The 12,853-nt window shown below is 42.6% G+C and overlaps 2 protein-coding genes across 6 annotated transcripts in view; both read left to right on the plus strand.

Moving 5' to 3' along the window:
* The first annotated feature begins 62 nt into the window (after positions 1-62).
* rp9 (RP9 pre-mRNA splicing factor) lies at positions 63-5,888 on the plus strand. Of its 2 annotated transcripts, XM_071500027.1 has the most exons (6): positions 69-384; positions 664-694; positions 811-940; positions 2,354-2,445; positions 2,918-2,979; positions 4,855-5,888. In XM_071500027.1, the coding sequence occupies exons 1-6, from the start codon at positions 239-241 to the stop codon at positions 5,078-5,080; spliced, it is 687 nt and encodes a 228-aa protein (XP_071356128.1). In that variant the 5' UTR covers positions 69-238; the 3' UTR covers positions 5,081-5,888. The 2 variants fall into 2 exon arrangements, with proteins under 2 accessions (XP_071356129.1, XP_071356128.1); XM_071500028.1 differs by lacking the exon at positions 2,918-2,979 and having other exon boundaries at positions 63-384; positions 811-930.
* A 3,602-nt stretch (positions 5,889-9,490) lies between these two features.
* The window catches only part of elmo1 (engulfment and cell motility 1 (ced-12 homolog, C. elegans)), a 98,320-nt gene continuing 94,957 nt past the window's right edge, over positions 9,491-12,853 (plus strand). For 2 of the 4 annotated variants that reach the window (XM_071499672.1, XM_071499677.1), the window contains exon 1: positions 9,491-9,623. The gene's annotated coding sequence lies outside the window, so the exon portion shown is untranslated. Of the gene's footprint in view, positions 9,624-10,644; positions 10,734-11,596; positions 11,616-12,853 lie in introns of those variants that run through there. The other 2 variants (XM_071499675.1, XM_071499676.1) reach the window with 2 other exon arrangements.

Consider the following 12,853-nt stretch of genomic DNA (forward strand, 5'->3'; position numbering starts at 1 on the left):
AGTCCAGCAGCACATCGTGTCTTACCGTCCGTGTCCTGCAGGTGGCGCCGGACTTTAACGAACCGACCCTGCTGCACAGGAAGTACAGTCTGCAGCACCTTAGCAGTGTTTGCTAGTTAGCAGCTGGTTAGCATGTTAGCCGGAGTTTCTTTCTGAACAGTAAACAAATTATACCTGAATGCTACATTACTTGTGAATTTATGTTTATCCGGGGCCACGGTTCCTCGATATCAGGACAATGTCTGACAGGAAGCGAAAGAGAGAGAAGGAGGACAGGCGAGACCACAAGAGACACAAGTCATCGAAACAGGATTTGGAAAAACTCAAGACACAGTCGAGAAAACTTAACCAAGAAGTCCAAAAACTGAAACACGTCGAGACATTGTGAGTGGTATTAGTGAGAGCTTCTCTGTATAAGCTCGCAAACTTGTGCATGAATTATAAATGTGACTTAATCTCCCACTGTTTTGTAACTTGAAATGCCTCACTTCGCTGCTAATGTCACCATAAAGACTTGCTCTTTGTTTTAAAGTTAATGCATTTATTGTTACGTTTATCTGCTTGCTAAGTTTTGGAGTAGTCAGATAAGTTTTAAAATATTTCTTCTGCGGTAACATTGACATTAATTTTAGTATTTAATTAATTCTTGCATCCGTCTTGCAGCTATGAGAAACCTCCACCAGGACTCATAAAGGTAATGTTGACACAAACACAAAAGACAGGTAGTTAATGTGGACACAACGACACTGTGTTGGACGGCACTTCTATCTGCATGTCCAAAAGTGGTGACAGTGACCGTTGCTGTTGCAGGAGAATGAGGAGAAACCAGAGGACTGTATTCCTGCTGAACCAGGAAATGAAGAAGCCCGGCGCTTCCTGGCACAAGCCCCCACCAAGGGGCTGTGGATGCCTCTGGGGAAGGAAGTGAAGGTGATGCAGTGTGAGTACAGTTACAGCATTTCAGCAGTGTACGCCTGGGTGTGCACGGAGCGAGCGAAAGGTGCTGCTCCCAAGGATTGAGCCCCTCAGCTGGATTTTTTTCACAAACCCCTGGGACACGCACAGTTGTAGACGTGCAGATGTGATGTCAGGGATGAATCTCGTCTAAAATGAAACAATTATGCAAAATACAAGGACATTTGTCATGATACAGTCCCTTGTTGTCAGAGCAGGGGCATAAGAGATAGGTGCAGCTCAGTTGTCAAGACATCACTTTAGTGCACTTTAACATTTGCCTTTAATCCCTTGGTACTAACTATAACATTTTTAGTAACAGTGGCACTTATAGCTCAAGAACTGCAGGTGGGAGTAAACCTCCATCATGAGTGGGCAGCATTCTCGATAGATGATAAAAATAACTGCAAGAGCTTGACATTAAACACGGCAGACATGGTGTTTTTCTGACAGTCATGATGGACTAGAGGTTAATAATGGTGTTGCGGAGATTACCTTCTGTCATTTTGGTCAAACAAAGACTGTCATTATGTTCAGTGTCCATTCATTTCTTTGTCCCACTTATTTTTATGCTGCGTGAAGAGCCAGGGACCTCAGGAGTCAGCACACACACACACACACACACACTCTCTCGGGGCCTGTCCACAAGTTGGCATTTGTTCTGCAGAATCTGAGCATGGCTCGCTCTGTCCAATCCTTTGAGAAAATGTTTGAAAATGGCATCCTGTTTTGAAGAACTGAGAGACTTCATTGTGGATGATAAGGGCAAAAAAAGAACTGAGTAAACAATTTTGCACACTGCTTTTACAGTATAAACAGAATTTGTGTGGTCTTGCTTTACAAAGCTTCCCCAAGTTATTCATGTTAGCTACACTGCCACTTAAAGTGTAGACTATTAAAACACTTTGAAACTTCACTTTGTTTCAGTGAGGAAGAAGTGACTATGAATTTGTGATTGTCTGTCTTTAACAATGAGGCATACATTTTGCAACACATCTCAACATGAGCGGGACCTTTGAGTGTGTGACTCCAAGTTTCTTCTGTTGTTATTTTTTTAAATCACACAAAGGAAAGGACAACTTTTTTATTTACTCAAAATAAATGTGTTTCTGTGGAGATTATAAAGAAACTACAGCAAATAAACATATTGCCTAGTTTGGTTGTGCGTATGACAACTGAACTTAATTGTCAAAAACTGTGTATCCTCTGTTTGCTGATGCAGGCGGTGAGATTCAGCTGAAAGCTTCAGAATGAGCTAGTGAGGTCAAGAATGTACTTTCACGTCCATTTTTTAAATCTGTGTCGCTGTAAATCTGCAGTCATGAACCTGACATGTCAGTCATCCATTTTTCCCCAGGTGAAGCATTGATATTTGTTTGTTTATTTGTTTTGTCCTCAGGCTGGAGATGCAAGCGCTACGGTCACAGGACAGGAGACAAGGAGTGTCCTTTCTTCATCAAAGGCAACCAGAAACTGGAGCAGTTCAGAGTGGTGAGTTTGTGAGCTCTTCACAAAAATGGCCCACACACGGATATTTAGAGAAGATATCAAATGATGGTCAAGCAGCGTAGGCTGGGTCATGGCAAGGTGTGACTGTGTCTGAGAGCTGGATGGAGGTTAAAGACACGGTTGGGGCACATTTAGTTTACACTGAGGAACATGTGGGCAGCAGACTTCCTCACACAGCCTGTTCCAGTGTGCCTGTAGTGGAACAATGCCTGCTGCAGGAGCACAAAGCCTCTGCAATGATTACCATAAATGCAACTGTTTCATATTTTCCTAGCTTGTATTGTCACAGGGAGGTTTTAAAAAGTGCTGAGCTGACATTAAAACAGTTCAGTGGTTGGCGTGTGCTGGGATAATTTCCTGGATCTAGCATGAATACTAGCAACTCTTAAGTCGATTTGATTTCTCTTTACTTTCTTCATGGTAGTTAATGACAGGTTGTGTTTTATTCTTTTAGGCTCATGAAGACCCAATGTATGACATAATTCGGGAAAACAAAAGGAATGAAAAAGAAACCAGGTACATACATTCATTTTTTTCTCGATTGATGCAAGCTGCTGAGGTGTTTACATCTTTTTTTTCTGTCATTTCCCTGAATAGGAGTCCGATTTTTTTTTTATAAAGTAAAATAGTGCAAAGTAGCACACAAAAGCCAGTTTCGAGGCTGCTCTCAGACACTTAGATCATAGTTTCTGCAGTTTTTGACTGTTTTCCCTCAGAGGAGTGGGACAATCTCAGATGACCCAGAAATTCTCTCACGGTGGCTGGTTTTCTGTGCCAGATTCTAGCAAATAGTGTTTGACACCAGGATGTTTGAATTTGAGGTTTGTTCCCTATGAAGGCTCACTGCTAGGTGTGTGTGTGTACATGCAGAGTAGTCGCACACACAAGTATTGTGTGTGTTTTTGAATGCATTGCAAAAAGGTTATTCAAAGGCCAGTTTTGAAGTCTCAGTCTTTGAAGTCTCGGTGGTGTGTCTGTGCTACATTAATTGTGGCATCATCTTGATGAAACTGACCCACCAATTGCCAGTTCTAATTGCATGGACGTTATTCTGTCTCAAGTTGTGTTTGAGATCGCAGCCTCTTATCACAAAGTGCTGACAGATAAAAACATTTAATGACTGATTACTTTCTGACCTGCATCCACAGAATGGTTTATTTTGCAATGGTCACCTAATCTTCTTTTCATTATAATTCAGCACATTTTGACATATGTTGGTTGTCTCGTTATCTTGTCATTACATTGGATGAGTTGTTACAGTCTGTGGCTTTCACATAAAGGTGTGTTGCTTGACATAATGAAGGCGTATGACTGAGAACCACCAGTGTACAGCATTTTAACCTTTTCTTTTAAAAGGGCGTTTGAGGAAATGGAAGCCTTGGTGCTGACAGAAGAGGCTTTTTTTAGAGACTAAACTGTAGGTCACGGAGTACTTCACTTTGACAGCTAGAGGTACGCTTTAAGGAGTAGCGTAGCATCAGATGGTCATTCTCCTCCGTGTGATCTTAACCAGGTCTGATAGACATTTCACAAGAGCATGTCAGCCTTTTTCTCAGCTCAGAGACAATATTTTCATGGTTGAGTGGTTAACAGTTTCTGAATGTCTTCACTCTCATTGTGGGAGCTCACTTCTCTCAGGGCATGTTTTACTGCTGCAGCACTGTAAATCAAATATCTCCCCCCCCCCCCCGCACTTCCTTTTTGACAAATGCTTTGTATTTCTTTGAGCTGTGTGGTGCCTCTTTTCCAATTCTGTGATGAGCTGATGTTTTAATCCTCCTTCTTGAACCTTATTTGGCTGTAACAAGTAGATCCATTCATCTGACCTAGTTAGGGAGCAGCCAAAGTTGTTGTTCACCAGATGTTTAAGTAACTACCTTTACCACTGACTTGTCTCCTGGCCGGTCAACACAAACCAGAATGTGAAGGTTCAGTTACTTTAAAACGTGTGTGCGTCAGTGATCAATGATGATCTTAATGTGATTTAATGATTTTAATGAGTGAAATCACTGTTTGTCTCCCACTGTGAAGGTTTAAGTGAAAGAAAAGCAGCAATGATGTTCCTACTCTGCTTGTACTAAAATTTTAAAAAGCCATCTGAGCTTGAGCGTTGTATTTAAGTGACAGGATGACCTCATTATCCAGGTGTGTCCCAGCTCCACACCTGCAGCGTTAACAGGCACTGTCGGCAATTATTGGAAATATGTAACACAAGTAGACATATAGCAAACTCCACAGTCTGGAAAATGTTGGTACTGCGACAAAGACAGTGACTTGCTCAAGGACACTTCAGATGCTTGCCAACCCGGGCATTCAAGTCTGCATCAGTTGTGTTTTTCCCCCTGCACTCTAATCCTTCCTTCCTCTCCTCCCTGTCCTTCCTGTTTCTAGGATCCAGCAGCTGCAGCAGCTGCTCCAGGACACCACCTCCTCCTCCTCTTCCTCCTCTGACACAGACAGCTCCTCCTCTTCGTCCTCCTCCTCCTCCTCCTCTGACCACCATCGAAGCAAGAAGCGGAAAAAGAGGAAGGACAAAAAGAAGAAAGACAAGAAGAAAAGAAAGAGGAAGCGAAAGCACAAGTCGTCCAAGACCAGTGCCCGTTCAGATTCAGATTGAGTGTTTGGAACATGCCGATGTTTGTGCTCATAAATTACGTGCTTTAAACGTAGGAAGAGACTGTGAATGAAGTAGCGGCAAAGGTAGACTTTACACAGTAGTGAAGTGTGTTCTGCAGATTGCACCAGTACAAAATGGACTCCTGAGATCTCCTTAAGCCTTTTCTCTGCAGGGTGAAACTCTAAAACTGTATATCCACTGCGCATGACTTCTCCCAGCCGTCTTATTTGCTCCAGGGTGACAACTTGCATTTATATCCTCTCTGTTAAATCATACAGCACTGGGTCATATGGAATAGCAGCTTAAGTTAAGTGTGTGTACGTGTGCCTTGGTGCATATGTGTGTCAAACAGTATTACTGTGCGGGTAATGAATCTGAAGGGATATGAACTGAGCCCGTTGGTGTAAGAGATAATGTTCTTTTATGGAGTCTAATAAGATAGCATGTCAGAAAATAGTGTGTCATTAAGAGATTGTATTTTCTACCATAGTTCCACTGCTGGTATTAAATACTTTGATTGTAGAGTTTTAAATGCAAAGAGGTGGAAAAAAAAGTCTAAATTAAACATTGGAGTACAGTTAGAATTTGTTTTCCACACAAGCCAAAATGTTTGAGTGCATGTGACTATACATAAATATTTGGAATGATTTGAGGTTGGAAAATGCTTATTTGCTTTTTTTTTTTTTTTTTTTTTTTTCAAAAAGCCACATAGATGGGGAAGGAATGTATGTGAATGTGTTCCCATATTCTGAGAATAAAGGTGGCTCTTTTTCTCCAATGTTTACAAAGCTCCAGGCTGCAAAAACAACACTGTTTCAGACCATCATTACGGTCTTGATTTAATGTATATGACACTATTTTTCATGTCGATAACAACTTGATCTTGAGAGAATGGTGCGGCAAACTTCCATACACAGAAGTCCGATCATTATAAACTACACGGCACAGTACTGAGGTGACCTCCCTAAGTGCCGAATAACATGTTTCTTTTGATCTTGTCCCACTCGCAGTCTGCGGATACTTCAGAGAGTCTTTCTTAAAAGTCATTTCACAGTCTATAATGTTCACAATGCAGAGCGGTCCTCACTCTCTGAGCTGAGCCACCATCAACAACTCAATCAAATCTCCAACCGCAGAACTGTGTCACATAAAAAGTTAGAGACTAGCAGCTTATGGTAGCTGCACCACACAGCACTTGCCCTTTGGGTTGTATTTGAGGAAGTCTGGCGCCTCTTTCCTTCACGAGCAGCACATTTTGAGAAGGAATCCCCGTGGAAATGAACTAGAAACATTCCCTCTTCCTAATGACCCTGATAGAGAGACAATTACAGTAGACCTACAGGGAACAAGCAGACTAGATATCCATTTAGATTTGTGTCTTGGGCTTTCGGAGAAGCTCGAACGCTGTGGGGAGTATATGTGTTTGTATGAGAAATCACAATTGCATCAAAGAGTGACAGATTATACAGCCATGGAAGCATTATAGTTCTGAGTGTGAGCATCATTCTGTTTATTCTCTCATCCCTCTCTCCTCCTCCTTTCTGTCCGTCCTTTCTCTGCTCTTTGGACCAATAACCAAAGGTAAATCAGCTTCACTGAAACAGCCTGCTCCACGTTGACTTTTTCTCTCTCTCACTCGCTCTCTCTGAGTAGAACAATGAATCTCCCAGATGAGATTCAGTCACAGAAGCAGCTCAGAGGGAGGTTGTGCCACGTAGAGAGAATTTGTTCAACACGGAGTCTTTATTGAAGCACTCTGTCTTCTTGGACAAGGGACAGGTCAGATTGAGTGCCGGGCCAGACTGATTGTGCTGGTTGTATTAGAGGCTTAACATATTTGCAGAAAAAGGAAGATAATTAAATTGTTGTGACTAGAGCTCTGCACTTAACTCATGAATAATAATCATGCTTGCCAGATGAGAAAGGCGCAGTAACAGAGGCTTCTCTCTTTTTGCTTTGGGTACGTGATATCATCTTCACACCAGATGTGCAAATGGGTGGAGGTTCAGCCAATGGCTGTGAAACAGGATGTGTCCAAATCCAAGTGACTTACACAAGCAGGTAAAAGTAACAACTGTACATAGATAAAAGAAAGTAATCTAAGGCTTACTTTGCAAGATGCAAAAGAAGAAACAAGTGTGAGTGACTCTGCATTTTATTTTATTGAATGCAGAGGTGCATTGCGAGTCTGCACTTTACTGACAGCATGCAGTTCTTTAAACCACATGGGGTGGATTAAAACCACTGCACTGTCTCTTTGCTGTCTCATAAAAGGATTACATCCTCTGTGAGCGCCCTGATGTTGTCTCGATCCCTCTGAAGCTGAAGCCACAGATGCAAAAGTTACCATAACCCAAAGACAGCCATGAAACTGAGGAATAAATTCATTGTTATCCTTAATTTCGGGTCTTAGTGAGAAAAATGAGGAGCAAGTAGCAAAGTGGTGTCTGGAATTTATTATGCACTATCTGGATTGCTGATGTTTAAACCACACCAGTCTAAAGTTACATCCACAAGTTAAAACAAAGAATAATTTCACAATAGCGTTTGACCCAAGTCTGTGGTCTCTCAAAATCTAATCTTGTACAGAAACTTCCTGAAAACACTTGTGACCTTCTTACCTTCGCAGCCTGTTCGTGCAGTCAAATTAACAATGTAGCTGAGAACACAAACTGTCATTTAAATGAGCAGAGCTCTGTCTCCTGTGTTTTTCACAGAGAGAGAGAGAGATTTCTGTTGGATGTGTCGCTCCAGATTATTTATCAGGACAGACAGGGCTCCTGTATTAATCCTCCTCCTGCTGCTCCTGCTGAGGGGAGACAAGGATGAGCTGCAGGACTGTCTGCCATACACTATTCTCTCTCCGTCTTCCAATCACAGGCACACAGCCTGGGTTTAATATCAGAAACACTCTGCAATCACTGACAAAATTAAAGGGAAGTGGCCTCATGTGGCTCAGAGCTGCTGTCGACTGTGATGTAGTCCCACAGTCTGTCCTGTATCAATGAAATCTAATGAAACTACTGTATTGGCCTTGCGTTGTGTTGTGTTGGGCCACTGCTGAGCTATGTCAAAATGGTTCCCATCATAATGTAACATTAGAGGGTCGTAATCGCACCCTCCAGACAGTTGTGTGTATGTGTGCGTGGAGTTGCAGAGAGAGTTCAATAACCATGAATTATTGAAATCTTTGTTCCTGTTTGCCCTCCCCTCCTGCAAGATTGGAGGCAGCCATGCTTTTGTTTCACCCATCACGGAGAGAAAAGATGTGTCATCCTCGGTTGTTTGTTTGTTTAGATATAATTTATTGTGAATCCCACTTATTCACTTATTTATATTTGCCGAGACAGTGTAAACAAGGCTACTATCCACTAGGGGAGCTCAGGAATCACTTGTACCATTTTAATACATATAACCTTTTTTTTTTTTAAAAAAAACCCACTATACATGTGGGTTCTTTTTTATATCCAAATAGTTAAAACTGCATTACAGAACAAGTATTTGGTGAAATCAAAGTTGAGCTATTTGTGCTAATTTACAGTTTGTTAGCTCAGATAACACATGTTTAACCTTTTCTGGGAACCTTCATGTTAATGCACCATATCAACAAAGTAGCCTACATATGTAACTATGAAATTGTGCTTCAATTTTTGGTAAAAAAAAAATAAAAATAAAATAAATAAATAAATAAATAAATAAAAATAAACAACAAGAAAACATCAGGTCAAGTCTAAAGTGGATATTCCCTATTATGCACTGCATCCTGTATATTTGCTACATTTGCTGTGGCAGGGAACTGTTTGTCTCTGGCTCTCTCCAGAATGATTATGCATTTTCGAGCGACTTCTAATAGCTTTGGGAAATGCAGCCTTAGGAACCAACCTATTCTCATTGTAAAGAGCTCATCAGCCAACATGTCTCTGTGTGCCTGCGGACTGAACATCAGGGGGCAGGCTGACTCACTCAAACCCGTCTCTGATTGGAGGACATTTTGAAACTACTTTACTTATCTCCCACAGCTCCTGACATATAAACAGGCATATTTACTTATGTCAAATGCTCTTGCCATCCACAAATGAAACTGCTGGGGCGGTAAAGTGAATTTTTTTTTTTTAATTATTATTATTTATTTAATTAACAGTGAGAGACGAGTCTGCGGATGGAGACACGTTTGTCAACTAAACGTCAGACAGGCCGTAATACAAAAAAAAAAAAAAAAAAAGTAGTCCTGACCATCAGACTAAAACCCGATGAAATGACACAGTCCCTTCATTAACCGGTGACTCAGTGAGTGCGTCCGTCCACACGCACAGAGGCCACATACACTCCCGGTCTGGCATCACCAAGCCAGCCAGCAGACGGCAGAAGAAAAGAGGAAGTGGAAACATCAGCGCTATCTCCACGGCAGAGGAGAGAGAGAGAGAGAGAGAGAGAGAGAGAGAAAACACCACGGAGTGACACACACTCTCACTCACAACACACACACACACACACAAACTCCGGACATCAGCGCTTTGGAGGAGAAGTGTCCTCGCTTCACCAGGTTTGTCAAAGCACGTATTTTATTTTATTTATTTATTTTTTTTAATTTTTTCCTGCAGAAATGTTGAGTGTTGAGGAGTCTGTCAGCTTCACTTCCTTCGCGTTTTTTTTTTTTTTTTATTTTTTATTTTGTTTTTATTTTTTGTGCGATGTGCTGAGGATTCACGGTTTGTTTGGGGTTTGGCTGCGCTTCGCCTCGGTGAGCCTCTCTGTGTCTGCGCCGCTGTGGCGACAAAACGCGGCGTGTCTCTCCGGCTTTCTCCACATCTCCCCGCCTCGTCTCTTACTTTGCGAAGTGGCCTTACAGCGCATTTTGGGCGCTGCTCTCCTGTTATTGACAAGCATGTCTGATGAAAGCATCGCTCCGCTCCCCCTCTCCCTCTCTCTCTCCCTCTCTCTCCCTCTCTCTCTCTCTCTCTCTCTCACGCAGACACATTGAACTGCGGTGAAAACGTCTGGAAATTCATTCTCGCTGCTCTTTTTTTTTTTTTTTTTTTTTAATGTTAGGTTTCTGAAACTAACGCTTGTTTAAGCTGCAAGTTGTGTGTTTGCAAGAAGCCGAGGATGCTGCTCCCCGGCTTGTTTGTCCAGTGCATGTTTGTTGGCTTGATGCAAAAAGTGGTGCGTTTATATAGATACCCCCCCACCCCCACCCCCTAACCCTTAACCCCTTTTCTCTCTCTCTCCTCAAGTACTGCTAATTAAAGAGCTGCTTTAATGGTGTGCGCGGTGTAACTCCAGCCCAGCATTGTGGCCACACCGTGGGCCTGTGATTAGGAGAGGAGAGAGAGCAAGCTTGACAGACTCAGACTCTCTTCCATAAGATGCCCGAACAAAGATATGAAGCTGCATTGTAATCTGACAGTTCAATCACTTATCTGTGGTCTAGTGTTTCCAAAACCATTTCTTATTTCAAACCTGTGCATTTAAGGATTTCGAAAAGTTTCCACGTAACCTGTGATTCATGTGTGTTAGATAAGTTTTTCCCTTTTAAAATGGACCAATTCTGACTTTCAACACAGGCTGAATATGTCTTCTGGTTGAGACCAGTGAAAGTGAACTGCTGTTGCACAGCCCATCAGAAATACCTTGCAACACTCCTGACTCTCAGGTATGAAAGATCTGGATTAGACAACATTTGAAAAGATTTAGCCCCAGGGAAACTGCTTAGAAGTTTTTTTTTTTTTTCTTTCTATTTAACAGAATCCTAAAATGTTTATATACACTGTGGATCAGATATTCCTGACCCGGAAGAGCTTGTGCCCCAGGAGGTACCTCTGCAGTCACCAGGGTGTATGCGCTGTGGAGTAGCTCAGCTAATTTGAAACACTTTAAATTTTGATTTGATTAAAAGAACTACATCCACATATTTGTGTCCAGGAGGAGAATAAGCATGCATAAACATGAATTTCATTGCCTCGGTAACCTACCAGCTCCGACAGGACCAGATGAGTCAGTTGTAACAACTCAACACTTCATGCTGTGGTTTAGAGATTTTAAAGAATGGTTAGTAAATGAGCGGAGAAGCCAAAATCGTTGGAAAAAAAGTGACAAATAAATGGTTGAAATGTTCAATTCTGCCACTCTATGCGGTAGTAGGACAAATATAAACTTTTTTGAAAAAAGGGGCTAGTCTAAGTTCACAATGGCTCATATGGATTCGTATGTAAAGCCGCAGGTCAAAGACTTTTGAACAATGCTCTGATGCCACCCCGTTTGTTCAAAGATTACCTGGTCCTGTCTGATAGGGTTCTGGGAGATGTCAGACAAAAAAGTTTGGGAATCACTGCTGCACATGAGAAACCGAAACTAACTGGACTCACCACCGGTCCCACAGTGGTCCGTAAAGGGCCCTTGGTTGTCTGCGGACCCTACTCTGGGAACCTTTGCTCCGTGTTCCCTCGCTGATGTCTCAGTGGCCAGTGACAGACCACAACGGCAGCCGGCTCCAGCACACAGCGTGCCTCAGATCATCAGTTGTGGTGCAGTCCAGGTGCTTGAATGTCTCTTTTCTCTCACACACACACACCCCCACCCCTTGCTCCCCCCTTGCTCCCCCTCCAGGCGGCCTCTGATAGAGTGAGAGCCCATTTACATGCCCTGTTAGCCACCAGAGATGTCCCTGTTGTGATGGAGCTGCACGCATGCCGGTGCCATCGTGTCAGCTTCACAACAAACACAGGCAAACATAACCTAGATCCAGACGCACAGGGACAGGCCATGTCTCCGACACAGAGAGACAGACTTACAGACAGACACGGGCAGTTCTCAAGAGCTTGATGACGAGGGATGAATGGCGTGGCAGTTTTGGTCTCAAGAGCCTCTCTGAGAGCATCATCCAAGAGGAAAGTCGGAGGTTATTGTCTGGTTCTTCCTTGCTGTAGCTCTCCATGAGGATATAGATGTAAAATCTGAGTTTCTATAAAGAGACAACCTTAAGCTGAGAGGTTTTGTGATGCTGGCCTCTGTGTCTCCTGCAGAATACTTCACTGTGAGACTGTGGTTGATGGTGGGTTTAGAGATTGATGTTTGGTTTTAGATTCAGGTCTGGCAAAGTTTTAGCAGTCAAGGAACAACAATTTTCATCTCATACTTTGGAACAAACCACTAACTTCAGTGCACTCTCCCATTTGGTTGGTATGTGAAGTTCAGTGTGCATGTTCAGCATTGGCCAGTAGCTGTCCAGTCAAGAAGTGAAGCGTGCCAGAAGCATAATATTTCAGTTTTACAGGCACCTGAGGGACCTATATGTCAAAAAGAATGCACACACATGCGAAAACTAGTTTTATTAGCCACAGCAAACCTCCATTGCTTGTTAGCTGGCATGGCCATTAAATATTTCCTTATCCCTACTGGGTCTTAAAAATCAGCCAGAGAAATGATGTGTTGCAACACCAGAGTAAATGAAAAGTGAGAGGGTAAAATACAGCAGCCTTATTTTGCACCACAACTCATGAGCCAAATAAACTGACGGAATTAAACTTGAGCACTTTGGTCTTTTGTTTGAAATACTGAAACATAATCCAGAAAATCAGATTAGTGGAAAGAGGCAGGTCGGAGTACTTTCTGGGAGAGGATGGATGCCTGCCCTTGCTTGTTGAGCTGCATCACATACGAGATCCTGGTGTGCGTCTGTTTGACACTGCCTACTGTTTGGCATCCTCTCACCACCTCCTGAAGTGCAACCTTGCCAATTTCTCAGCTGCGTTTTCCCTCTCCTCTCGCTTGTCA

The sequence above is a fragment of the Trachinotus anak genome, unplaced genomic scaffold (assembly GCF_046630095.1).
Source record: "Trachinotus anak isolate AG129_WGS33_773 ecotype Australia unplaced genomic scaffold, CSIRO_AGI_Tana_v1 ptg000016l, whole genome shotgun sequence".
NCBI classification, from domain to species: domain Eukaryota; kingdom Metazoa; phylum Chordata; class Actinopteri; order Carangiformes; family Carangidae; genus Trachinotus; species Trachinotus anak.